A 27,618-nucleotide genomic window follows, 5' to 3' on the forward strand; every position below is an offset into this window, starting at 1 on the left:
GTAGAGCGCTTGCCTAGCAAGCGCAAGGTCCTGGGTTTGGTCCCCAGCTCCGGAAAAAAAAGAAAAAAAGAAAAAAAAAAAAAAGAAAAACTCACAACAAAACAAACAAAAAAACCCTAAAACTAAACATGCCAACACACCACACCAAATTTCCTAGGACATAAATCATGGTAAAACTAAACATATTTAAATATAAGGCACAAGATGCAGAGCTGAGGGAGAAGCATTTATTTTAAATAATTTTTGTGGTTCTGGAGATCAAATCCAGGGCTTCATATACCCCAGGCCAAAGTCCCATCTCTAGCCCTAGAAGTGCTTCTCAGGGAAGAACACATGGAACTCAGGAAAGAGTTCCACTTCTGGGAAGAACTCAGGAGATGCTCCTCTAAAGGAGGAACATCTCTCCCTGGTAAACTGCAGACAAGGGCATTGCAGACAAGGGCAGAGAGGTTTGCTATGACAAAATATGAACTCTAGGCTGCCAGGATAGAAATGAGTATGGGAGTTGTGGAGATGTCCCTATGGTTAAGAGCACACAACTCTAGCAGACAACTTGAGTTTGGTTCCTAACACCCATTCTGAGGAGCTTGAAATCACCTAGAACTCCAGGGGGCTCCAACACCCTTTTGTGTTGTTTTCTACAGGACACACACACACACACACACACAAATAGGAATAATAAATCTTTAAAAAACTATAAGTCTCGGTAATCAAAGAGCTGAATATGATCTAGGCTGTAGCAATGAAATATACACGGGGAATAAGGACACAGCAGATGATGCTGGGCTGTACCTTTAGATAGGTCACAAGTGACCTGCCCTGTTTAAAAATGAAAAGACTGCAACTAGAGACACAGAAACTCAGGGAACTTGAGATTAAATGATGAAATGCTGATATACCTTGGCAAAGAATTTGATGGAACACTGGTGGACTTTGGAAAAGAATTTGATGTTCTGATTCAATTAAAGACTGGCCAGTTTAGGATGCACCAATTCAGATCCCACTTTAAGTAACATAACAGATCTTTTCCTTAACAGTTACAAAAGGTTTGACTTTCTCAAAATTTATGCTTGGGTTTCGGCAAGCTTTATTGGCATCCTACAGAAGAGCCGAGTTCCTCACAGAGCCCGGTGTGGAGTATGAGCCAGTTCAAGAGCCGGAAACACGTTCCATCTCAAGTGACACAGAAATGACCACATCGAAGGAGTCGGAGGGACAGATCAGCCTTGTGCTGATGATAAAAAATAAAAAGGTTAAATCTGCCTAAGAAGAGAGGTAGAACACAGACTCACCCCCCCCCTTCCCCTAAAGATTCTCATTGTTGTTTAAGACAGGGTTTCCCTATGTCCTAACAGACCAGCTGGCTTTCAACAGACAGAGAGCCGCCTGCCTCTGCCAGACTCAGCTCCCTCCTAAGCTTTTGGGCCTGGAAAAATGTGTTCTCATAGTTTGGTAAAATTTAACTTTAATATTTTTGCAGCTCCTTGTTTCTCTGGCTTTGTTGTTTTTCTAGACAGTGTTTCAACTATCCCAGGCAAGCCCCAAACTCTCTATGTAGTCAAAGACGACTTTTAATTATATCTCCTTGTCTCTGCCTCCAGAGCACTGGGCTTCCCAGTGTACCACAGCCTCGTGTGGCTCTGAGGCTCCCACACAGAGCCTCATGCACACTAGGCAAGCAGCCTACAGACTGAGCTCCAGCCAGTCATAATTTTGTAATTTTAACTCACATTTCATTAATTATTGGTAGAGTTGAGTTAAAGACTTTCTATGGGTTTGCTAAACATTATAAATTGCCAATCACATCTTTGCTCATTTTTAAGAGTTACTTTTTCAAAGATTTGAAGGGATTACTTGAATTAACACAAAGCAGCTATGGGTTCACATTCCACCCACCACCACTGGGCTCAGCTGCTAGGGAGTCGAAACACAGGGAGATGGACTGCACTTATCCCAGGACACCATCTTTCCATGTTAGGCTTTAGGGAGGGCTTTAGGGAAGTGCTGAGACCCCTCTCCAGGGGTGGGAAGACACAGTCTAAGCTGTAGGGGAGCCAAAGTTGGGGTTCCCTGAATTCTGGGCCTTTAGTCGCTGCTGGAGAACTGCACAGAGAAGTTGGGAACATGTGGTGGTCCACCGGACCGCAACAAGACCGGGACAGGGGACTCCCAAACTCCTGGACATCTAGGCATCGCTAGCCCTGTGGAGTTGGGGGCCCACAGGCTGAGGATGGTAACTAGCCAGTTCCGGGGAAAATGGGAGCTCTGACTTAGCTCACTGGTGATTGTCCTTAAGTTGTCTGGAGGTTGTCTGGAAGAACAGAGAAGTCTTCTACAGGAGGCTTAGTTTGAGGCTAAGGCGAAGGCCTTGTCCATGCACCCCATGGCAGTTCTTTTTTTTTTTTTTCTTTTTTCTTTTTTCTTTTTTCTTTTTTTTTCGGAGCTGGAGACCGAACCCAGGGCCTTGTGCTTGCTAGGCAAGCGCTCTACCACTGAGCCAAATCCCCAACCCCTGGCAGTTCTTGATGAAAGAGACAGTCCATGTTTTATCCTTACCCTTTACTGACTCTTCATCATGGAAAATGGATGCATACCCACTTCTCAGGGTGGACCCGACATTAAATACCTTTTGCAGGGAGGAATCTCCAGGAAGGGGAACTTATTGGCTAAACCCTCAAGGCCTCTAGGTACCTCATCAGCATGGAGAACTGCTCTGGGCCTGTATGACCACAGGTCATGTTTCCTTATGTAGGAAGTGTAGCATGTGTTCCAGGCCAGGAATCTGGCAGAGGAAGCTGCCTACCATCTCAGGTGTGTACCCGAGTTTCCCAGGACTCAGACCCCCTCTACCATACCAGGTTTCCTGGCAAGGTCCATTGTCCCACAAGCAGCCATTGATATGGTCTTAAGTTTCTAAAGCTGCTTTTATAAAATGCCTGCATGAGTCTTCCACTCCATGGCCAACCAGAAGCCCACCCTGCTTGTTCTCATGCTGCCCAGGCCAACCAGCAACACCAGGAAGAAGCAATGTGACGAGAAGCGGTGCAGAGGTGGAATTGGAGTCATCAGGGTAGTGACAGGTGTGAGAGAGCTGAGGTCAACAGTGAAACACGTCATTGCCCAGTGGGGTCACTGAGTGGGTGCGGCAGAAGCCTAGAGCTTGCATAGCACACTTAGCCCTCAGGTCTTCGGATTGACAGTGATGATGTAGGCCCAGAATGAGGAATGGTTTACTTCATGGACTGGACCTCCTCAAAGGACCACTGTGGTCCATGGTGTCACTGAGGCTCATGTGTGGGTCAGCAGTCCTGAGGCAGTCAGGGTCTGAGTTAACTCTGAGGCCCATGTTGCCACCTAACACCATCTAGATATCTGTGATTTATGCTTCAGCCTAAGGCCTTGTTGATGTTCAGGTCCATGCTGCAGGCAAGGGCCATGTCTGGGTCCAAGACCCTACTCAAGCTGGAGTCTGTATTGATGTCTGTGGCCTGTGTTACCATCAAAGTCCATGTGGTTGTTCCTGGCTTGTGCTGTTACCTAAAATCATGCTGATATCTGTGGGCTGCGCTGCAGTTGAGGTGGTGTTGACTCTGCAGTTGAGATGGTGCTGACTCTGCAGTTGAGGTGGTGTTGATTCTGCAGTTGAGGTGGTGCTGACTGCAGTTGAGGTGGTGTTGATTCTGCAGTTGAGGTGGTGTTGACTCTGCAGTTGAGGTGGTGTTGACTCTGCAGTTGAGGTGGTGTTGACTCTGCAGTTGAGGTGGTACTGATTTGAGTGGCCTGCACCACCACCTGAAGCCATGGTGATGTCTGGACCCAAGTTGCCACCAACAACCATGTTTGGATCTGTGGTCCTACTAAGGCTGGGGTCTATGCTGATGTCATGTGGCCCCTGTTACCACTGAAGGCCAAGCAGATATCTGTGGTCTGTGCTACAGCCTGAGACCATACTGATGACCATGTGTTATGCTGCCACTGGAGGCCATGTTGGTGTGAATGGCCTGCACTGTCATTGGAGACCATGTTCAGTGTCTGGGTCTGAGGTCCTACTGAAGGTAAGGGCCATGTTCATGATCAGAACTGTCACCAGAAACTTTGTGAAGTCCATGATTTGTGTTCCCGCTGACTGTAGAGAGCAAGAAAGCTGCTTTGGCAGTGACACTGGTAACTGCAGATGCAGCTGAGAAAGGAACGTAGAAAGCTTCCCTGACGACCCTCCCCTTCACCACCCTGCCCCCTCAAAAAGTAACAGCCTAGACAGGAAGCCAGGAGGAGAACTCTTAAAAAGTGTGATAAGGAAGCTGAAGTTAGCTCTCCACAGTTGATGGCTCTGCTCTGGTGGGGGTTTGGGAAGAAAAGGACTCAGTTCCATTTGAGAGACAGACCACTGAGAGGCATGCTCCAGTAAATACATAGGTAACACAAATTGGACTTGTTTTTTGTTTGTTTGTTTTAGGGTTGTTCTGTTGTTTTGTTAGTGATGTAACAAGAGTGGGGAGACAGCCATAGATGGACTAGAAAGTGAGTGTAATCAGGCATATGATGTTAAATTCCCAAAGAATCAATAGAAATACTATATTGAAAAAAAAAATCACTCAAGCCAACTGTGGTGGTTCTTGGCCATAATCCTAGCATTTAGAAAGCCAAGACAGGATTCCAAGTTTAAGGCCAATTTAGGCAACTTAACTGAGATAAAACTTCAAAATTAGAAATACACAAAAGCTAGAGAGACTGCTCAGTGTGGAGCTTCCTTAGCACATGCAAGGCCCATGGTTCAAGGCCCCAGTAGCAGAAGGAAAAAGAAATGTGTAGACTAGAGGGCTGGAGGGATGGCTCTGCGGTTAAGAGCACCGACTGCTGAGTTCAATTCCTAGCAAACACATGGTGGCTCACAACCATTTGTAATGAGATCTGATGCCCTCTCCTGGTGTGTCTGAGGACAGCTGCAATGTACTGATATAAATAAAATAAATCTTTAAAAAAAAGTGTGTGGACTTGAGAAAGACAATCCACATAGTGAGGGAGGGAAAGCAGTCTTCAAAAGGTACTTATCTAAGTAAAAGGTTCTTATCTAAGACAGGTTGGCCTAAATGATAAACTAGAAAGATATGAGTAAGTGCTGAGTACATCAGGAAATTTAACATTCAGCACAAACCTCCACAACAGAAAACTCACCTTTTTTGTTAAAGGGAAATACTGCAAGGTTATGTGGGTTTTATCTGTTTGCCTTTGCAACTGCAGGAGGGCAAAGACTGCCGGTTTGAAGAAATAACTAACCTCAGGCTTCAGGGCCACCTACAACTTGAACATCATCACATGCAGCTGCAGTCTAACTCCGAAGAAAGAAAAGAACACTAGTGATGGTTCTGAGTGGGAAGACAACTGCACGCTCTGCTCTGACCTTCCAGAGGCTTTCCACCATCTACATGCACAGACTCCCGGGCCACTCTGCCACCTTCGAGGACTAGAGTCAAAACTAAAAGGAAGTGGAGTCAGGAAAACTCTATTCTGGAGCAAGCCATTCTTTGGGGGTGGGGTGGGATAAGAGCACAGACAGGGTGGCTCCTCACTGGCCTCAGACACCCTACGTAGCTGTGGACAGTTTTGAACACCTGATCCTCCACCTCCCTCCTGAGTGCTATATAATTACAGACATCCAGCACCATGCCCACCTCAGAAACTGTTTTGTGTAAACTGTTTGCAGGCCAGAGACAACCTTGGGTATCATTTCTCCAGAATGCTATCCACCTTATTTTTGAGAGAGGATCTCAAAATGGCCTGGAATTCTGCATTTCGGATGGCTTGACAGTGACCTAGTGATGGTATTACAAGCGTGAACCATCATGCCTGGCTTTTTAAAATAGGCTCTGGGGAATCAACTTGGGTCCTCAAACCTATGCGGCAAGCGATTTACCAACTAAGCCATTTTTTTTAATTACACGCATTTGTGTATGCATGAGAGTGCCATGACGTATTTGTGGAGGTCAGAAGACAGTTTGTAGGAATGTTTTCCTTCTGCGTGCCATATGGGTGCCAGAGATGGGAATCCTCACCCGAGCCATCCTGCTGGCCTGTCGACTGAGTTATCTAACCAGCCATCACGCAACTCTTTATAGCGGACACTCATGCTAGGTATCTCCAGCCTGCTCAAAGCTGCTCTTAGTCAAAACAGAAATGACTTGGAGGGAAGAACACTGTCTTGAATAGATGGCAAAGGTCCAATGTGTTTGTCCCTTAAGCTTCTTTCTGCAATGCACAGAAGAATAGCTTGGCCACAGAGCCACAGAGCTCCCTAAGCCTCTGGCTTCTCAACAGCGTCTTACTCCCTCTGCTCCTATCTCATCCTTCCATCCACCCCTCCCACTCAAGAGCTGGTGAATCCATGCAGCGCCTCACGACCTCCAACACAGCGGTCAGAAATGGAACGTGAAGGCGTTTTTGTTCTTCTTTAAAAAATGCTTTTGTCCTTATTTGTATAATTTGTGTGTATTTCTGGTGGGAGGGTGGGAATGCATGTGCCATGGCTTCTTTTTAAAAAATCTTATTTTCCATGGGTGTTTCTGCTATTCTTTATACAGTGTATGAAAAACATTCTTTCAAAAAGAGAGAAAGTCTTTCATGTATCATTTCTGGTTGTGTTGTTTTGAGGTAGGAAGAAAAACAACTCATGTTACCCATCATGGTTAAAGCACGTGAATTATAAACAGCATAACACATGGTTCTGTAAAGTAATCTGTCTATAAAAACAGACTTTAGACTCAAAATTAGTTGCTTATGAATTTTAGTTTTATTACTTCAAAGACTAAGGGCTGGGGAGATGGTTCAGCAGGAAAGAGCATGCGCTTACAAGCAGGCGAGTCTGAGTCCAAGTCACCGTCACCCACATAAAAAGTCTGGCACGGCTGTGCACACCTGTATCCCCAGCACTGAGAGGCCCCAAGAAGTAAGTGAGGTGCAGAGAAATAAGAACCCTTGTACACAACTTTGGCTGGTCAGAATAAAAGGGTAGAAATAGGCACAAGGGCTCATGTCTGTAGTCCTAGCTACCCCAAATGATAAGACCAGAAGAACTGTTGGGGCTGAACCTAGGCCACACAGAAAGAACTCATTTGTTTATTAATTTTTTTAAATTTGGTCTTTTTAAGATAGGGTCTCTTTTTGTAGCCTGGCTGTCCTGGAACTCACTATGTAGACCAGGTTGGCCTCAAACTCAGAGATCTGCCTGCCTCTGCCTCCCAAGTGTTGGGATTAAAGCTGTGTGCCCACATGCCTAGCAGCAGTTCATTTCTTTAAAAAGAAAATCCACACTGTACAGTATAGTCCATTAGTTCTACTTCTTTAAATAGACACAAAAATAAAGAGACTTGAACAGATATTGGCACAACATTCACAGCAAAGCTTTATTTACAATTGCCAAAGGAAGAAACACCCAAATGTCCACCAATAGATGGATGGATAAACAAGGTTTTATATTCATATGCTGGAATATTACTGGTCTTTAAATAATAGTGTGGACCAAGGAAACGGTTTTTTGGGTGAAGGCACTTCTGCCAGACTGATTCCCTGAGTTAAATCCCAGGACCTTCATGATGAAAAGTGAAAACTGATTCCTGTAAGATTTCCTCTGACACACACACACACACACACACACACACACACACACACACACAGAGTTTGGCATACACACACACAAATCAATCAATCAGTGTAATTAATAAACTAGGCCAACAAAATGGCACAGTGGCTGAGGGATGTTGCCAGACCTGAAGACAGTTCAGTCCCTAGGAAGCACGTGATGAAAGCAGAACCGACTCTGATCTCCACACTCTCTGTGACACTCAGGCACACAGGTTAATCCCAGCAAGCAGGAGACAAAGGCAGGCAGATCTCTGAGTTCTAAGACAAATAAGTTACACAGACAAACCCTGTCTTGAAAAACAAAACAAAACACCCCTGACCAAAGTTGTGATACAAGACTAGAACCCAAGAATCTGAAAACTACGCTGAGTGAAATAAAGTCACAAAAGGTCATGTATGCTCCCTGGGCACGAGGCAGAAGGAGTGGTGAAATCCAGAGACTAAAACAGAAGGAGGCTGTGGAATGAGCTGGTATATGAAAGGTATGGAGATTCAAGAAGATGAGGAAGGTTCTGCAGACTGGTAGTTTGGACAGTTGTACAAAATGGTGAATACATTTAATACCATTGAGTTAGATGATTTAAATCTTATTATTTACTGTCAATTTAAAAAGTAAAACCTTAATACCCTTGCCCTGCAGCTATTAAGTCTACAATGTACCTAACATACCCGGCTTCCCTAATCACCAACTGCCTATGTGGCTGTGGACTGCTTAACTAACCCTCCAAGGCCACAACTTGAGAATCAAGCATAAATGTCCATTTTCCCCACGAAGAGTCTCCCCTTTGCACACAGTAACAGCACGTGGCAGGTGAACACACCTCTCCATTCCTGAAGACAGTGCTGTCACATGCCAACTTCTCCACCTCTAAGGAGAAAGCCTTCCAATTTGCAGGAGAGATATGGTAAATTAAATCCTCTAAAAGTTTCCCAGCTATGTGCACTGACATCAACATAGAACACACTCAGTTCCCAACCTCTTAGGAGGCTGACAGCAGAGGACAACAGGCTTACCTGTACTGCCACCCAGTGACAAGGTTGGTGTACTTCATTAGATAGCCATTAACACTCTCCATGTGATCACTGTTTCAAAAAGAACAGAGCTGAAGTTAGTGGAAATACAAGGAAACAAACCCAAACCCAGACAACTGTACAGTTTGGAAAGCAGCTGCAGACACTACACTGTCCAGGCAAGGGCATGCTCGCCCTTAATGTCTGCCCTCAGGAAGCAGAGGCAGGAAGATCTCTGTATGGAGCTGGAGAGATGGCTCAGAGGTTAAGAGCACTGATTGCTCTTCCAGAGGTCCTGAGTTCAATTCCCAGCAACCACATGGTGGCTCACAACCAACTATAGTCCAATGCCCTCTTCGGGTGTGTCTGAAGACAGCTACAGTGTGCTCATATACATGGAATAAATCTTCATGAGTCATCCTTCACAGCCTGTAAGTAACCCCAAGGAACTCACTGGCTCACCAAGCTAGGGTAACTGTGTCTGGTGTGTCAGCTACAGTGCACTTATATATAATAAATAAATAAATCTTTGAAAAAAAGAGAGAATATCTGTATGTTCAATTGAAACCAGCCTGGTCTACATATTGAATGCCAGGTTAGCCAGGAATACAGAGAAACAACCTTATGTCAAAAGACCAAAGATAAAAAAGAAAGAAAAAAAGTCAAGCTTACTAATTTTCTTCAAAATAAGTACAATATTTCATTTATTATTTGAAATATAGTCGTGTGAACTAAAACTGCATAAATATGAACACAAATGCACTGTGAATGTTCTACCTGAAACAACTACCCGAAATGATTTCCCAGTCTTTCTCTGCTCTGCGTACGTAACATACACTCTGCTTTCCCTGAACCAGTTCTGTCCTTAAGACTTACTCTTTTGTCCAGTCCCCTAGCCCGATAACCTGAGTGTTGTACTCTCCATTAACCTTGCAAAGCCCCAGGTAGAACAGAACAGAAATTATTTCCTCAAAGGATCAAGGTGTCCATAATTCACCACTTGGAAAATCACTTTAGTCTGGGTTCTCCACGCCAAGCCTCTTCTCTGGAAGGTGTGCTACCCCACCTGTGGCGTGTCATAAAAGTACTGCAGCCGAGTATGTCCTACAAGAACTGGACTTGTAGGGCATCTGCCTGTGGAGTATAGGGAAGCTTTCCTAAAACCTTCCTGCACTAACTCCCCTTTAGAAAAGCACAGACATGTTAAACCAAAGAGGGTCAGAAGAGATGGTTCAGTGGGCAAAGGGCTTGCTGAGTTCAATCCTTAGCTGCGGACACTAAAAAGAAAATCACAACCCCATGCCTTTAATTCCAGTGCTGGAAAGAAATGGGAAGATCTTGGGGCCTCATGGCCACACAGTCTAGCCAACTGGTGAGCTCCAGGTTCAGTGACAGACCATCCCAGAAATGAGGTAAAGGGCTGGAGATCTAGTTCAGCAGGGAAAGGCACTGGCCAACAAACCTGATGATAGGACTTGCAGCTAGGAGCCTATGCTGCAGAGGGAAAAAACAGGTCACTCCTACAAGCTGTCCTCTGACTTCCACACACATGCACAGCACATACTCATGCTTGTGCATATGTACACAGACACACTAAATAAATGTTTTATATAAAAAGGTAGAGAGTGATAGAGGAAGTCACCTGACACAGATCCTCACACACCCGCATGGGAGCACCTGCATACCCATCCCATCACACATACACCAAAAATCAATTAAAGCAAGCAATTAAACACCACATCACTGTCATTACCTCTATTCAGTCACCGCTCTTCCTCTCTTACTAATGGTGTTCCTCATTTGCAAGTTACTATACCAGTCATTTAATAGCTGACAGTAAAAATGGAAATATATAATCTCAATAGTGTTATCTACAAAAACATCCAAAGTGGTTTCTCACAAGCCACAACACAGTGATTTGTGTTCTAATGTTATCAATACTTCATTGGTGAATACATATAAAAAAGAGTTAACTTTTAAAAAGACCTACTAGCGGGCTGGAGAGATGGCTCAGTGGTTAAGAGCACTGACTGCTCTTCTGGAGGTCCTGAGTTCAAATCCCAGCAACCACATGGTGGCTCACAACCATCTATAATGGAATCTGATACCCTTCTCTGGTGTGTCTGAAGACAGCTACAGTGTACTCATATAAATAAAGTAAATAAGTCTTTAAAAAAAAAAAAAAAAAGACCTACTAGCACACACCTGTGTCCCTGTACTCAAGAGGCAAAAGAATCAGGAGTTCAAAGCCATGGTCAGCTACCAGGCCAGAGATAAATAAAAATACAGTCTCAAAAAAGGTTAGGTTTCTCATAAAAACTAAGAGAAAGCTGTTGATGGTGATTGACTTGATAACAGCATAAATCCAGTCTCACAAGAAGCAGATTCAAGCTGGGCATGGTGGAAACATGCCAGAAATCCCAGCCCCTGGGAGGTTAAGGTAGGAACATGAATGAGTCCAAGGCCAACCTGGGCTACATAACAGCCACCTGTCTCGACACAGCAACAGAGAAGAGCAAGACTCAAGTGAGTGAGTGTAGACTACTGCTTGTTCTGCTACATGAAACACCAGCCCCCAGGTTACACAGAAACAACTGAAAACTTGAATACTCCTATTCCTTGGCACGCACGAACAGTCACAGGCTCTCTTTCATCTCTCTTCCTTTCAGTTCCCCAAAACTAGTCAGTACAGCCAGTTGATGTGGGAAGATGGTGCCACCTGGTGGCCATGAGAAGATGCTGTGAGACTCAATGTTTTGCTTTGGGAGCTGTGGTGTAACCTGTGGCCCAGACTAATTTCACAGTCACTATTCAGCCAAGGATGGCCTTAGACTCCTGCTGGCCCTGCCTCTGCCAGGACAGTGCTGGGATGAGAGGCACGCAGCACATCTCTGTGCTGGACCCAAACACCTCTTTGTTCACTCCTTATCTCCTTATACAGGCTGGCATCCCCTAACACAAACATCCCAAGTCCTAATTCCCTCATACACCAAAATCTTGAAAGCTCTCGGCCTGAAACGTTGCTGAGGAAGTTTCTGATGCAAGCCTGTGACCGAGTGAGTGTGACCTCCCAGTACTTATGCTCCACTCCTAATGGACCTTTGAGTATTAAGACAATCTGGTTGCTAATGAGGAAAACATTACACATCTCATTTTACCATGCTATTTCATGTTCTGTGAATCAGGTGATTAAAAACAAGACACTGAAAACTAAGCTATGAAGAAGTTATCTTCAGTAACACCACTGCTCCCAAATTGGGTGAACTTCTGATTGTTCACTGTATCACCTCCTGGGAATTAGTCCTGGACACTGTCTGGGAAAACGGCTGGTGAGGGGCTGCAGAGATTGCCTAGTGGCCGAGAACACATCCTGCATCCAGCAGCCTCAGTTTTCTTCCCAGCACCCGTGTTGGTGGATCACAATTGGCTGTATCTCTAGTTTAGAGAGGTGCGATGTCTCTGGCTTCCTTGGCATCAGCATGCACAAACCCTCATACATGTTATAACCAACGTGATTAGTTTCTACTTTAAATATAGATATAAAGATTTAAGAAATGACTGAATGCAGGTAGGAGACAAGTATAGGATATAAAACTAATTGTTTTTCTAGTTTTAAATTCTGTGATTTTTTGTTTTGGTTTGGTTTTGTTTGGTGGTAAATAAGTTATTATATTCTATACAAAAAAGTAAAACATAATGTGAAGCCCCATGGCTTACACTCTCAGCCTATTCTACCTGTACAGAAGTTGAACTGTGGAGAGTGGGATGTGCTTGTTTATCTGCAAGCTTTATTTGCAAGGTTAGTAAAGTTTATAGCTGAACTGCCCAGTGGCATTAATATGTTTAGTCTGATACGTCTAGAAAACAACTGTTTCAATTCCCAATCTCCATTAATACTACATACTTACTTCTTTTTGTTTGTTTCAGACAGTCTTACTAGACAGACAGACAGACAGACAGACAGACAGACAAACAGACAGACACACACACACACACACACACACACACACACCCTAGGCTGGCCCTGAACTTCTCAAGCTATCCCTCCTGCTTCAACTCCCTAAGGGGTGGTGTCACAGGTGCTAAAGTTACAGAAAATGTTTAAAATCAAACTTGCTGTAAACACTTTCAGATCCTTTCTGTTAGGAACAGATGATTCCAGGAGTGCCTCTAGTCCCAGCACTTGGGAGGCAGAGGTAGACTCTCTGGGTTTGAGGCCAGCCTGGTCTAAACAGCAAGTTCCAGACAGCCAGGGCTACACAGAGTAAACCAGTTTCAAACAAACAAGAAAAGGAAACAAGGACGGAAAGAGGAAGGAAGGGAGGAGGGAAGGAAGGAAGGAAGGGAGGAAGGAAGGAAGGAAGGGAAGGGATTGTTACAAAGCAGTCTAAAAAACCACTGAAAAATAAAAGAAATTCCCCAGGAGAAAACATGCCACAGAGAGAACACAGCAACACAGCCGCTGGCACTGGAACACAGTAACAACAGAAGTGCGTTTTAGCTGCTATCCAGATTTTAAAAGGCCTTCCCTCTTTCCCTTTTCAAGTTTCCCTCCAAGTGTCCTCTGTGTGTGTGTGTGTGTGTGTGTGTGTGTGTGTGTGTGTGTGTGTGTGAGAATGTATGTATGTATGTATGTATGTATGTATGTATGTATGTATGTATGTATATGAGCACCCTCTCTTTCCTGCCCCTCCTCCCATCAGCCCCCTTTGTCCCCCTGGGCACTGTCGCTTCTACTTTCACACCAGAGTCACCAAATCTATTTTATCTGTACACAATCTAGGAGCCACAAACCAGAGAACACGTATGCTATCTGTCTAAAAAAAGTAGTGTCTCGTTAAACAGAGTCCAGGACTCTGTGGTAGCAGGGCTGGGGTGACAGGACCTGCTGACTGAGTAGATGAAAAATGAGAAAGGGAAAAAAGGGGGGCAACAGCTAGATTCCCAACCACAGTAACTAGGCAAAAAGCAGATGCCACACCCACAGGGGGTCACAGAGGAATTCACACTTCACCCACTGGCCTAAGAACCTGCTAGGTGCCCAGAGTCATGACAAGAGAGGCAGCGCTGAGAGAGCTGAGAGAGACCGTTAAGAAAAGTTCAAGGGGGGTTGGGGATTTAGCTCAGTGGTAGAGCCCTTGTCCTGGGTTCGGCCCTCAGCTCCGGGGTGGGGGTGTGTGTGGGGTGTTTGAGGATTAGTACAATGAGGCATCAGGACGGAGAAGCAAGAGTAGAAGAGTACAGAAGACAGGGGCCTACACATATTTTGAGGTGAGTGTGAAGCCAGTGGTGCTCAGCGCTACTGGAGACTGATGACCAAGAGGGAGAAGCTGAGTGGACTGACAAGGCAGAGCCAGGTAGCAGTAGTGAAGTGAGTACAGAGCCTCCAACACTTAGACCTGAGCCCAGGGACATTTCAGTTTGAGTTGATCAAGCCTTTAAATGCTATTTTTGAAAAATACTTTCTAAAAAATTCATTTCTTTTATGTGCATATATTATTTTGCCTGCATGTAGGTCTGTGTGAGGATGCTGGATTCTAAAGTTACAGAGAGCTATGAGCATGTGGGTGTTGGGAATTAAGCCCAGGTCCTCTGGAAGAGCAGCCACTGAACTACCTCCCAAGCCCCCTTAAATGCTGTTCTAATGAGGAAATCTTTATGAATGAAGAAATTTAAAGAACAAGCATTCCTAGAAATGCGGGTATGCCATGCAGACCTTTGAATCACAGGGATGAGTTCTTCAAATTTTGGTTAGTGGCCTTTGTATTTAACTCTAGTCCTTTTTTGTTCAGGAGCTGTTTGTTTTGGTAGAATGTGTGTAAAACTTAGGAGATAAAGGCAGAAACTCTGTGACAGTTGTATCTACCATGAATAACAATCATATACTTGAAATAAGTACTATAGAACACACAGTTATATGTACTAACTACTGACTGGGCTGGAGAGAGAGCTCAGTGATAAAGAACTTACCCAGTAAGCTCAAAGCCATTGGTTTGTTCCACACCAAAACTAATCATTTTATTATTGCAGTATTCTCTAAAGATTCTGATAGAACTATAGAGGGTCTGAAGATTACCCTATTCACGAGCTAACAAATTAGCATGCTACAACTTCCTAGGGAGTGGCAGACAACTCCTGTGTGGGAAAGAACAGACTGACTTTAGTTCTCAGAGCAATAGCAGCACACATTTTCAATCCAATCCCAAAGGGCCACAAAGAGGGCAAGTGACACCTACACACAGGACAGAGTATGTTAAAGGGCAGAACTTCAAGGCCTGGCTAGAACACACGTCTTATCAAAAGCAGCAAGCTGTACTATTGACCCTGCCAAGTAAGACTTTGTTTCATCACATGAGACTTAATTTCATCACAGCAAAAAATACATGAGCAATGGCACACATGACCTGTCTTCTGAGGAACGTTTGGTGAGCAGAGGGATTGGCTGCCCTTTGTTCCACAGTTGTTTTCAAGGCTGTGTAACAGCAGCCTAGAAGACAGGCATATTCCAAGGCTTCCACCAGCCCTTCCTCTGAAAAGAACAATTGCATGCGAATGCAGAAGACAGACCTGCTTTTAGCTAGTGCTGGTTAACCGGTGGAGAGCCAAAATAAAAGGTTTTAAGTATTTAAAGTTTGGAAAGGCAGTCCCTCCCACATATGCCCAACCTGCCTTTTAGCACTCCCTTTGGTTTGCTCCTTTCCATCCATTTCAATAAACAGTGCAGTTGTGGATTTGTAAACCTCCCTTTGCACATCTTTAAATCTAACACTTGGGAGGCTGACACAGGTGGATCTCTGAGTTTGGGGCCAGCCTGGTCTACAAAGGGAGCTCAGGATATCCAAAGCTACACTAAGAAATCCTGTCTCGAAAAACAAAACCAAACAACAACAAAACAACAAAAAAAGTTGATACAGAGAATAGAAAAATAAAGGGGAAATTTCATCTATGAACTGTCAGCATTCACAGTAAAAAAGGAGGGACCCTGAATTGAGAAATCTGTCCTCGGGCTGGAGAGATGGCTCAGTGGTTAAGAGCACTGACTGCTCTTCTCGAGGACTGAAATTCCAGCAACCACATGGTGGCTCGGAACCATCTGTAATAGATCCAATGCCCTCTTCAGGTGTGTCTGAAGACAGCTACAGTGTACTTATAGATAATAAATATTTTTTAAAACAAAATAAAAAAATCTGTCCTCTTTATAAGTGGTAAGTAAAATCCATATGTAAATTGAATATAAATGACTCTAAAAGAAGGACAATTTAGAGCTAATGGAATAAACTCAAACAATTTTTTCTTAGAGTCGTTAGGTGAGTCTGTAAACACTTATAAGGTTCTTTTCTTCCCTGATTTTTCTCAATGACTCTGCAAATGAAAGCCAGGAGCTTCTGACTTCCACTCTGTTGGGTATGCACATAATTGGGAGTTAAGAAACGGAAAGGCTCACACACTGAAGGGGCTCAAGAACAGTTGTTATGAGTTAGAATCCTAACAGAACATGAGACAAACCATGTATTGAACAAGTTATTACTATCAGTAAGTATCCATTCATTTACAGCCTATCTTCTTTAATATTTCTATGGAAATAACTAACTAGACATAAAAACTTCTCCATTACTAGCTATGGGATCCTAGCCAACTCATTTCAACTTCCATTTTCTTCCGCTGTAAAGCAGACAGTACACACTTCCTCTGAGAATTGTGGGGCTTAAATATGTCCCCGTCCCTTCATTCTGAAGCTGGCTGAATATGGCCTGAAAATACTGGGGCACACTGAGCTGGACACATCTAAAGCCCAATGCTTTAATAATCTGACTGCCCCAGATTCATTTATCCTCTATATCTTCAGATTGTAAATGTGGGTGACAACTGGCGTCAACTGTCCCTCCCCTCACTATCCCCCTCATCCACTCCTCCTTTTACCCTTACTGTTCTGTGTCCTGATCCCTTGACTCAATTCCTAGCACCTAACTGCCTCTTAAGTCACTAACAATCAAATCAAATTTGTTTGATCACACCAAACAATGATTTGATATTAGGTGATCATCCAGACTCCATTAATTACTAACAATGGTGGACATCCTCTGGTATGTAGCCAATGGTCCAGACAGCTGGTGTACATGCCCTCTGTAGGACGGCTTCTGACTGCCGCCAGCAGGAAAGTGATGTGATGTCCCTTCCATGCTTACCTTAGAAAGACTGGGGGTTGGGGATTTAGCTCAGTGGTAGAGCGCTTGCCTAGCAAGGCTCTGGGTTCGGTCCCCAGCTCAGAAAAAAAAAAAAAAAAAAAAAAAAAAAGAAGTGGAGAGAGCTGCAGAGAAAGCGGGTAAAAGCATTTGCCACATAAGTCCGGCAAGTCAAGTCAAGTTCCATCTCTAAAACCCACAAGTAGAAGCAAAGAACTGACTGCCACAGCTGCCTTCTGACGAGGGTGACATGGACACCCTGGTACTTGTTCACACACATACACACATCACACGCACACACTGAGTGATGATAAATTTTCAAATACTAAAAATAAAAACAAGACAGGAAACAACTGAGGAAGATGCTGAAGTTGACCACTAGTGTACACACGCATGTACACATGCACCCAACACACACACACACACATGCACTCAACACACACATATTCACATACATAAACACATGCACTCACACACACACCATGTACACATGCACTCAACACACATATTCACATACATGGACACACGCACTCAAAATACACACACAGATATACAAGCACCAACACACACACAAAAGTATACATATACCCAACACAGTACACATGCACCCAACACACATGTACTCCCCCACATATATGTATATACACACAAGTACACATGCACCCAACACAGACATACACAGTCAACAGACACACACATGTATACAAGCACCCAAAACACACATACACCCAACACATACATGCACATATGCTCCCAACACACACACATGTACACACACAAGTACACACACAAGTACACATGCACCAACATACCCAACACACACATGTACACACACATGTACATACACACACATGTAGCTATACACACACACACACACACACACACACATGTTCACACAAGTTTTTTCTTTGTCATTAAAAGTGCTCTAAGGGCCAGTAGGATGGCTCAGTGGGCAAAGGCACTTGCTACAAAGCTGAATGAACTGAGTTCAATCCTTGGAATCCACACAGTGGAAGGAGAGAACTGACTCCTGGCTTAAGCCTCCACATGCCTACTGTGGCATACATACCTACACACACAAATACAAAGGAATGCAACTTTATCTGGCACTGTGGCTCACACCTTTAATCCCAGCACTCAGGAGGCAGAGACAGGCAAATCTTTTGAGTTCCAATCCAGCTTGGTCAAAGAATTAGTCCCAGGATAGCCAGGACTACACAGAGAAACCCTGTCTCTAAAACCCAAAAACCAAAACAGAAATAGGGTTGGAGAGCCACGTGTGGTTGTGCATTCTTTTAATCCCAGCACTGGAGAAGCAGAAGAAGCAGGCAGATCTCTGTGAGTTTGAAACCAGCTTGTTCTACCTAATAAATGCAGGCCATGTGGGGTTTCATAGTAAGACCCTGTCTCAAATAAAGAGAGGAGGGGGGCAAGGGGCAGGGCTAGAGACAGGAAAGTGATTAAAACTTCGTGTTACATAACAACGAGGACTGGAGTTCAAGTCCCTGCACCCACTTAACAAGCCAATTCTACAAATATCTGTCCCTCCAGCTCTGAGGGACCCAATGCCCTGTCTGGGCTCCAGGTGCTCACAGGCATGCGTACTGCACACACATGGGAACATGCTTACAAAGACATGCACACACACAGTTTAAAAAAACAACAAAACTTGGGAGACAGAGGCAGGTAGACTGCTGGGAATTTGAGGCCAGCCTGGTCTACAGAATGAGTTCCAAGGCTACACAGAGAAACCCTGTCTCAAAGAAAAGAAAACAAAATGAGGAATCAGTAAGAATACTTTCTCCAGGGAGGGAAACCAGGTGGTTGAGACAAGCATTTAAGACAAATATATCACATATGTAATCCTTCTACCTATATATTTTTTTTAAAAATTAATGAAATGTTTTAAATGATATCAATTAACATTTTAAAATGTCAATTTACATCTTCGACCTGGCTATAATCCCAACATTTTGGAGGTAGAAAGATCACGAGTTCAATGTCATCCTCAGCTACATAGCAAACTCAGGTCAAGCCCAGTTACTTGAGAGCCATTCTCAAATATCTGTCTGTCTGTCTGTCTGTCTGTCTGTCTCTCTCTCTCACTCACACACACACACACACACACACACACACACACACACACACACACGTGCGCAATAATGTACATTTTCAGAACTGAGAGAGTATCAGATTATAATGGAGACTAAAGCTGCCGGTGAGACGGTGAGACTCGTAGTGTTCAGGTAAGCAGTTCTATACCTGGCTCTAGCATTCCTGCAAGATTTCCTCCGTCAGATTCCATTAGCTGAGGTCAGAAAGGAGAAAGAGATAAGCCCACAGCACAAGTAAGACCAGCCTTGGAAAGGGGAAAAGCCAACCAAAGCAACTAAAAGAGAAAAGCCAGGCCAACCACCAGCTGAGGCAGGGCAGGGCACTGAGGGGAAACAGACAAAGTACTGTCAGGAAGTCAAGAAAGTGGGGTGCCGGTGCAGCTGGCTAGGGGATAAAAGGGCTGGCTTTCTCAAAGAAGTCAAGAAAGAATTCTAAAAGCATGTGTACTTACAGGGAACTCAGGTGGACGACAGACATAAAAACACTCCTTATTCCTTGGTAGGGACAGTGCAAATGGTCTGAGTTGCCTGAGAAGCAATGAGTGCAAATTGTTTTCCAGAGTAAAGGATTAGATCACTTTTTGTAAATTGTTATTATTTTGTTTTAAGCATCTTTAGACTCTAAACCTGGGGGAGGGGGAAGAAGCTAAGAAGGAGACCACGAGTTTTGAGCACCTAGTATTTGCTCTAATTCTATTTAATTTTTCACTTTAATTCAGAGTGGTTTTCAGAAATTACTACTTTAAGAAGACTGACCTCTGCTTCCTTGAATTTTTCCTTACTTCCTTGAATATCAAAATATCCCCACAAAAAGAATTTTCTTATGGTTCATCTTAAAACATAAGGGGAGAGGGGCTGGAGAGATGGTTCCGTAGTTAAGAACACTGGCTGCTCTTCCAAAGGACCTGGGTTTGGTTCCCAGAGCCCACGTGGCAGCCCACAACTGTCCATGAGTCCAGGTCCAGAGGATCTGATGCCTTCTAGCTTCAGCAGACAATGCACACATGTGCAAACATACAGACATACATGCAGGCAAACATTCATACATATATAAAATAAAATGAAAAAAAATCACAAAGAAGGAGAGATTCACTGACTTCAATCCCCATTTGCCAATTAAAAAGTTACTCACTCTCTCATTTCTGTAGGTTACGCCTGCATATCTCACATACACATATAATTGCATATTAGGTTTTTTTTTTTTGGTGGGGGGGAGTGATACAGGGCTCTCTATGTAGTCCTGACTGTACTGGAACTCACTATGCAGATATGAGGCTGGCCTCAAACTCAGAGATCCTCCTGCCTGCCTCCTGGGTGTCAGGATTAAAAGAGAGTACCACCACACCCAGCCCATATTTGCATATTGTAATACAAACTCCCTTCATATATATGAATAGTATTCATGATAAACATGTATCTTTCACAAAATCTTGGTTCTAACCCCTTCCAAGTTTCACAAGTGCAGTCAAAGAGCTTAAAACAATCCAAAACCAAACCAACCAAACAAAAACCAACTAGAAGTAAACAGGCAGTTACCCAAAATTTCAGTATTCACCAGTGTAGATCCAACATCATAGGATGCCCTAACTCCATCCATTCTTAGAATTATGAGTAGTCATCTCTCCCTACACTTCGCACACATATAATTTAAAAAAAAAACAAAACCAAAATGAAGCTTTTGCTATTTCCCCAAGTCTTCCATTTTGTATTAGTACAAAGTAACGAATATAGAGTTTCTCAAGAGTTATCCAGTTCTACTGTTTGTCTGCCTTTTTACCCTCCCCCCCTTCTCTAAGTCAGAAGCGCCCAAAGGGGTAAGGTCTTCTCTGACTCTTGTTTGTATAATCATTCCTCAAGTGTCGAGTCCAGCATTCGCCTCTGAAAGCGCTGAGTTCCACAGTTTCTGTTCTAACAACCATTCAGGCTTACTTGTAAACAGGCTACAACAGAGGCAAAAAAAAAAAAAAAAACCAGAAGTGAGTGCAGAAATAAATAGTGCAGAGGAAGGATAAACCCTTGGGCAACAGAGAAAATCCTGGGGTACATTTCTGAATTCTTCAGAGGGCCTCAACAAATAAATACCTGTTGAACGAATTTCTGAAGAAAGTGAACCCTGTTCGTGAAATCGGGGTTCTATCTCCAAGTCAGATTATCAGCCGCTTCGGAAGTGGCCTTCCAACTGGGCTATGCAGACCCCAACACTCTCCGAGCCACCTTAGAACATCACTTTGGAGGGTCATACCTGTACTGCCAGCCTTTTGTACTGCCACCGCGGCTGTTGTTGCTGCTGCTACTGCTGATGACACCCCCACAGCTGCTGTTGCCGCTGTTCTTGTTCGGGGTCACTGCTGTGGCCAAGCCCTCTAGCTTCCCTTCACTCTCGGAGACTTTCATCACTGATGTGGGCTCACCTCCCTGCATCTTAACTCCAAAGTTCATCTGCCCTTCTCGGGCGGGAGAGACCAAGTGCAGAGCTATTTTGTAGGTACTTTTTCCCTTTTTCACTCTCAGCGGGATCTCAGACCTCGGCTAGAGTGGAAACCGACAGTGGTCCAGAAAAAGAGGACACGCATTTCCACTTTGGTTAAAAGTTTTAAAGAGCACAGATAGCCTTCAAATAGATGCCTCTATCAAGCAAGAACAAGGAGGACAAATCACCCCGCCAGAGGGCTCGGTGCCACACTCCGAGGAGCAGCCGGGCGGCGCGGGCGAGGTCGCCGATCCTCCGCCTGGGAACGCGGGGCAAGGACGGGGACCACGGCCCGGGAGCCCCGGAGCCCACGGCCTGACCTCAGGACTCGGGGTCGGGCCAGCCGCGGTGCTTCTTCTCCTCAGCGGGGTCCTCGGGAGTAAAGGCCCGTCCAGCCAGCTCGGCGGTTCCCGCCGCAGCCCCGAACTGAGCCGGAGCGGTCGCGCGCAGCCCGTGGAGGGTCGGGCAGACGCCGCCGGGTGGGACGCGGGCTCCGAGGCCGCTTCAGCTTGGGCCGGAGGCGTAAGGTTCACCACGGGCTCCTCCAAGAGCCCTAGCCCTGGACCCCGGCGGAGTTCACCAGAGTCAACTGCTCCCTGGAGCTTTCTTAGCCCTAAACGTAAAAGCCAGGGCCCCGGCTGCCGCCCCACCCACAGCCGGTCACCCACCCGCCTGATAGCTCTCCCCGCCTTCCTTTCCGGTGTCGCGTGAGCTCATTTCCGCTAGAACTGAAGCGACGGTGCCATCTTTGATTGGGGCAGTCGTGCCCGAAAGGAGGCGGTGACAGGAGTCTCAAGGGAGAAAAGGAGCTGGTGGTGGGAAAGGAGGGAAAAACAAAGGGAATGGAATGGCCTTTCTAAACAGGTCCTATACTCTCTTGTAGAGCCCTATTCCTTCCTTGCCTTTACCGGAACCTAAAAAAACAAGAATTTACAGAACAAAGGGGGACAAAAAACAACTGATCAGTCATTTTGGAACAAAAAACCTAGCATGGTATTGGATGAAGGTAAATCAGTCTGAAAGAAAAGGAAATTAGAGCTCTTGGTGATGCAGGAGAACTTGATATATAAAGGAATTACTAATAAACTTACTTAGGAAATATTAAGTTACGCAAAGTAGAGTTTAGCTAAAAGAAGACAAATTCTTCTAATAGGACTAGAAAAAACAGTAGTTTATAGCCAGGCTTGCTACAAATTTAAGAAAGAAAACTTTTACTAGAATGGAAGTTTAGGGTCTCTAAATAAGTTTCTCATATTGTTTATCCCCTGAGCTTGACCTCAAGTTAAGGCTCCACCCCCATAACAAAAGGAGACAATCTTTACCTACAAGGAGCCATTATGCCCATCAAAGAGCATTCCTCTAAGACACAACTCAGGGGCAATGCATCTGCAACAACCATCTGCAAGGCTTGGCCTGCAGTTAAGTCTTAGTCTAGTCCAAGTGGGCAAGATGAACCTGGGTAACAATTATTTGAAAGAACCACACTGGTGTACTTGAGAAATAACCCTTGTCTTAGGGTTCTCTAGAGTCACAGAACATATGGAATGTCTCTCTATATTAAGGGAATATTGTAATGAGTCTGTAGTCTACTAACCCAACAATGCGCAGCTGTGAACGGGAAGTCCAAGAGCCTAGCAGTTGCTCAGTCCCACCAGGCTGGTTTCAGCTGGTCTTCTGTAGAAGTAGGTTCCAATAGATGTGCTAGCAAGTAAGTGCAAGCAGTCAAAGAAGAAGGAATCTTCCTTCTTCCAATGTCCTTATGTAGATCTCCAGCAGAAGGTGTGGCTTAGATTAAAGGTGTGTACTACCACACCTGATCCTAACACTTGCTTTGTCCCAAGCTGACCTTGAACTCAGAGATCTCTACTTAACCCAGTCTCCAGGGATTAAAGGCATATACTATGTTGCCTGGGCCTAAACTTTTCATGGCCACTATGCCTCAAGATCTCCATGTCAAAATCTAGGTCTGAAACTTGTGTCTTTCAGTCTCAAGATCTGGATCACAGGTGTGCCCTCCATTTCCGGATTGTAGTTCATTCCAGATGTAGTCAGGTTGGCAACCAGGACAGCCATGACAACCCTGGGGATAACTTTACTGTGTAACCGTCCCATTTGCCCAGAATTGCAGTCTCCTATTTCCATTTAAGTTGTTCAAGGTGTAACCCAAAAAGAACGTAGGGATGATGGCCTATGTGGAATGCATAGGTATGTATCAGCCAATAGTGCCTTCTATTCAAGACTCTCCTCTTTACAGAAGGCAGAGTTGGATTACTATTAAAGAACATTGTGGGCTGGAGAGATGGCTCAGCGGCTAAGAGCACTGACTGCTCTTCTAGAGGTCCTGAGTTCAAATCCCAGCAACCACATGGTGGCTCACAACCATCTGTAATGGGATCTGATGTCCTCTTCTGGTGTGTCTGAAGACAGCTACAGTGTACTTATATATAATAAATAAATAAATAAATCTAAAGAACATTGTTCTTGGTCTTATATGGCGTCAAGGGAACCAACTGCATGAAGTTCTCTGCCTGCATAGTCCTGGGTCTGATGGTTATCATGAGTGAGTGATGTCACTGGGTTCTGGTTATCAGGTACAGCCTTGGGTGTAGTGGGGGTTCTTGTCTAAAAGGCGTGTTTTACTAAGTTCATCACACTGGACGATATGGAAGTAACCGCCACAAATAAAAATAAAAATAAATAAAAGGACTTTGGTTGGGGAGGAAACCTAATCAGTGAGATGCAATGGAGAACCTGACTTAAAGAAGGAAAACATTTATAAAGGGATGTCTCACAAAATAACATTTGAAATGATGGAAGATGTTAAATCTCAGCCAGTGCCCGGACAGAACACACCCAGACAACATGGTTCCACATGGAGAGGTTTAATGAGAGGAAGAGGAGAGGAGAGAAAGGCCTGCCATGGGCACGTGGGGGTGGGGGGGGGGAAGGGGGCAAGAACAGCAAAGAACAGAGTAAGCGGGGGGGGGGGGGGGGGGGAAGGGGAGCAAGAGAGAGAAGTTGGGGCAAGAAGCCCCTTTTATAGTGTCAGGCACAGCTGGCTGTTGCCAGGCAACTGTGGGGCGGAGCACCTGGCTGTTCCCAGGTAGCTGTGGGGGTGGAGCTTAGACAGAATACCAACAGAAGACAAGGATGTTAAAGGATGAACATCTGTACTTACTCCATGAAGTGGGCACCTGGAAGCCTAGAGCAGGACATGGAAAGTGGTATGGAGTGAGGGTGGAGAAAGGCAGGAAATTTGGATCTTACTGTACATTCAATGCTGTTAGAAACAAAGAGAAAGGGCAAGCAAGCTGGGGAGAGGAGGGAACACAACATCACCATTCTGAGGGAGAGACAGCCCCACAGCTGGAGAGAGGTGAGAGCCCCACAGCTGGAGAGAGGTGAGTGGCAGCCTCATAGCCAGGGTGTGTGTGTGTGCCTCAGTAGTGTGAGCCTCAATAGTTGGGACAAGGTTTGACTGGGCCCAAAAGAGACGAGCAGTAGTGGAGAGAGATAGATGATCTTGCCACAGACTTCATGGTAGAACCCTGTAGGGGGAAAGAAAGCCTTCAGAGGTCCGGGGAGGAGCTGTGTTAGGAGAGGAGAGAGCTCCCACATCATGGGGTCCTGAAGGGAAACCTTCAAACTCCAGAACAAAGGAGGTTTCCGGACTTTTCTATGGGTGGCAGGAAAAAAAGAAAAGGAAAAAAAATAAAAAATAAAAATAAAGGGATGAGTTGACAGTAGATGAAGGACGCTCAGTAAGTCTGCTGTTTAAATTGTTCACTCTGGTGATGGAGTTCTGTCGGCGCTTGCCTAACAAGCCCTGGGTTGTACCCTCAGCACCACACAAGCCAGGTATGGTGGCAACCCCTGTAAACCCAGAACTTGGGAGGCGGAGACAAGAGAACCGGTTATCCTTAGCCACATAGTGAGTCTGAGGCTAGACCGGGATACATGAGACCTTGGTTGTTAGAAAAGTAAACTCTAAGTGTAGAGAGAGTTGGTTTTAATGAATGAGAAAGGCAGACTGGTTATTAATAGCAGGCAATTACACAGAAGTGGGTCATAAATGATGGTGGAGTCACAGCGGGTGTGATGAAGCACATGTCAACCCAGGATTGAGGGATAACATGGGTTGTACTGTGGCAAGAGTCAGGGACTGGCTCCAGGTAGCCAAACCCACCATGGAGTTCAGTTACTAAGAAAACCGGTACAGGCTCGGAGAGGGCAATTCAAAGGTCGCTACATTGTTTTGTGTAAGAAACTCACCAGGGTAAGTTATGATGAGACCCTTACAGAATCAGAACCAGGGAAACCGTTGGCATGGATTTGTTCTGCTGTGATACTAGGGATGGGACCCAGGACCTCAGACATGCTAAGCAAGTGCTTTACAATCCAGCTATTTCCTCAGCCCTGTTTTTCTTTTCTTTTTTTTTCCAGAGCTGAGGACCGAACCCAGGAACCCAGGAACTTGAGCTTCCTAGGCAAGGGCTCTACCACTGAGTTAAATCCCCAACCCCCTGTTGTTCTTTTTATTTTACGACGGGGGTCTTAAGTTGCCAAGGCTAACCTTGAACTTGTGATTTCTGGCCTCGGCATCCCCCCATAGCTGGGATTACAAGCCTCCAACCACCAGGCCCAGCTAGATATTTGTCTTATTTGTTGTTGAATATTAGGGTCTAAATCCGACCTTCGCTCAGTGTCCACAGAGAGGGGAAACTATGATTTGAAACCTTCAGAGGGATGCCTGATCCAGGGAGGTTGGGGTAAGTCCATAGCAATTCCGCTGGCCAGTAGATATGAGTCTCCTTTTCTGGGAGAAGCTTCATAGTGGCTCAAAGAGATGAAACTGACATGAGCTGGCTCATGTGGCTTTGGGCAAGGAATCTAATAAACTTCTTTGTATCTGTATTTCCTCATCTATCCAGTAGTAACATCTCTGTGAAGGACTGAATTGTGTCTTCATCCCCACAGAATGTTGAAGCCCTAACTCTCCCTTCTGTGAGGTGGTATTTGGAGGCAGGACCTTTGAAAGATGATTACAGCTAAATCAGGGGGTGTAGACAGTTGTCCTTGTCATAGGCGTTACTGTGTAGGAGCAAGACCTCCTCCCATGGAGAGGAGGGAGAAAACAGTTATCTGTACGCTAGCACTAGCGAAAGAGCTCACACCAGAAAGCAAGCACACACTGTCCCTTCGTCCTAGAACTTGCACCCTCCCGAGCTGTGAGAAAAACCCTTCCTGTCCTCTGAACCCTCCAGCCACATCCTGTATTTCTGCAGGTCAGCTCTGTCAACACACTGAACCTATTAAAGAAGGTTTTGTCCCTCAAAGGAAGTGTAGCTTTCTAGCCATGTTCTGACTTTACAACTAGACCTGCCTGGATGTCTCTGTAGGTGCAGAATCCTAATAGCAACCCAGCCTGTGTGGTTGGTGAACATGCAGGGACATGGTCACCTCAGCTTCAAGGTCACCCATCTTTTCTCACAGGCTTCCCCCGCCACTCTTCAGTATTATAATTATAATAAAATATTTATTCATTCAGTGTGAGAGAGAGAGAGAGAGAGAGAGAGAGAGAGAAAGAGAGAGAGAGAGAGAGAAGGACAATTCGCAGGAATCAGTTTCTTCTTCTGCCATGTGGCTTCTGGTCCTCTCTGGCCCCTTTCCTTGCCATTCTTCAAAAAGTACTTTTTTTTAAAGATATATTTTTTAGATTTATTTATTATATATACAGTGTTCTGCCTGCATGCATGTCTGATCCCATTACAGATGGTTGTGAGCCACCGTGTGGTTGCTGGGAATTGAACTCAGCACCTCTGGAAAAGCACAGTGCTCTTAACCGCTGAGCCATCTCTCCAGCCCTAAAGTGCTCATTCTTACTCTTTTCTATCTATTGCCTTGATTTGTTTTGTTTCTCCAGTGGTGTATGTCTGTGTGTGTGTTTTCAAATGTGTGTGCATGTGTGTATGTGTGTCCATATGCATGTGTGCGCATGCGCCATGTGTGTGCACTGTGTGTGTGTGCATGTGTGTGTGCACCTGCGGGTGTGTATGTGTGCACTTGTGTGTATGCACTTGTGTGTGTGCACCTGTGCGTGTGTATATACTTGTGTGTGTGCGCATGTGTGTATGTGTATGTTTATAGCATGTGTAAGCTTATGGGACTGGAGACTGGGACCAGAACCTGTGCATTCAAGTCA

General features: G+C 44.9%; 1 protein-coding gene across 6 annotated transcripts in view; it reads right to left on the reverse strand.

Moving 5' to 3' along the window:
* Positions 1–27,618, reverse strand: part of Osbpl11 (oxysterol binding protein-like 11) — an 83,129-nt gene that overhangs the window by 40,711 nt on the left and 14,800 nt on the right. The window contains exons 1-2 of one of the 6 annotated variants that reach the window (XM_006248450.5): positions 21,189–22,108; positions 8,653–8,721 (exon numbers count right to left, since the gene is read on the reverse strand). In XM_006248450.5, coding sequence (XP_006248512.1) covers positions 8,653–8,721; positions 21,189–21,385 — 266 coding nt within the window. In that variant the 5' untranslated portion in view covers positions 21,386–22,108. 6 annotated transcript variants of the gene reach the window in all.

This window comes from Rattus norvegicus, chromosome 11, assembly GCF_036323735.1.
Source record: "Rattus norvegicus strain BN/NHsdMcwi chromosome 11, GRCr8, whole genome shotgun sequence".
In the NCBI taxonomy this organism is placed as follows: Eukaryota; Metazoa; Chordata; class Mammalia; order Rodentia; family Muridae; genus Rattus; species Rattus norvegicus.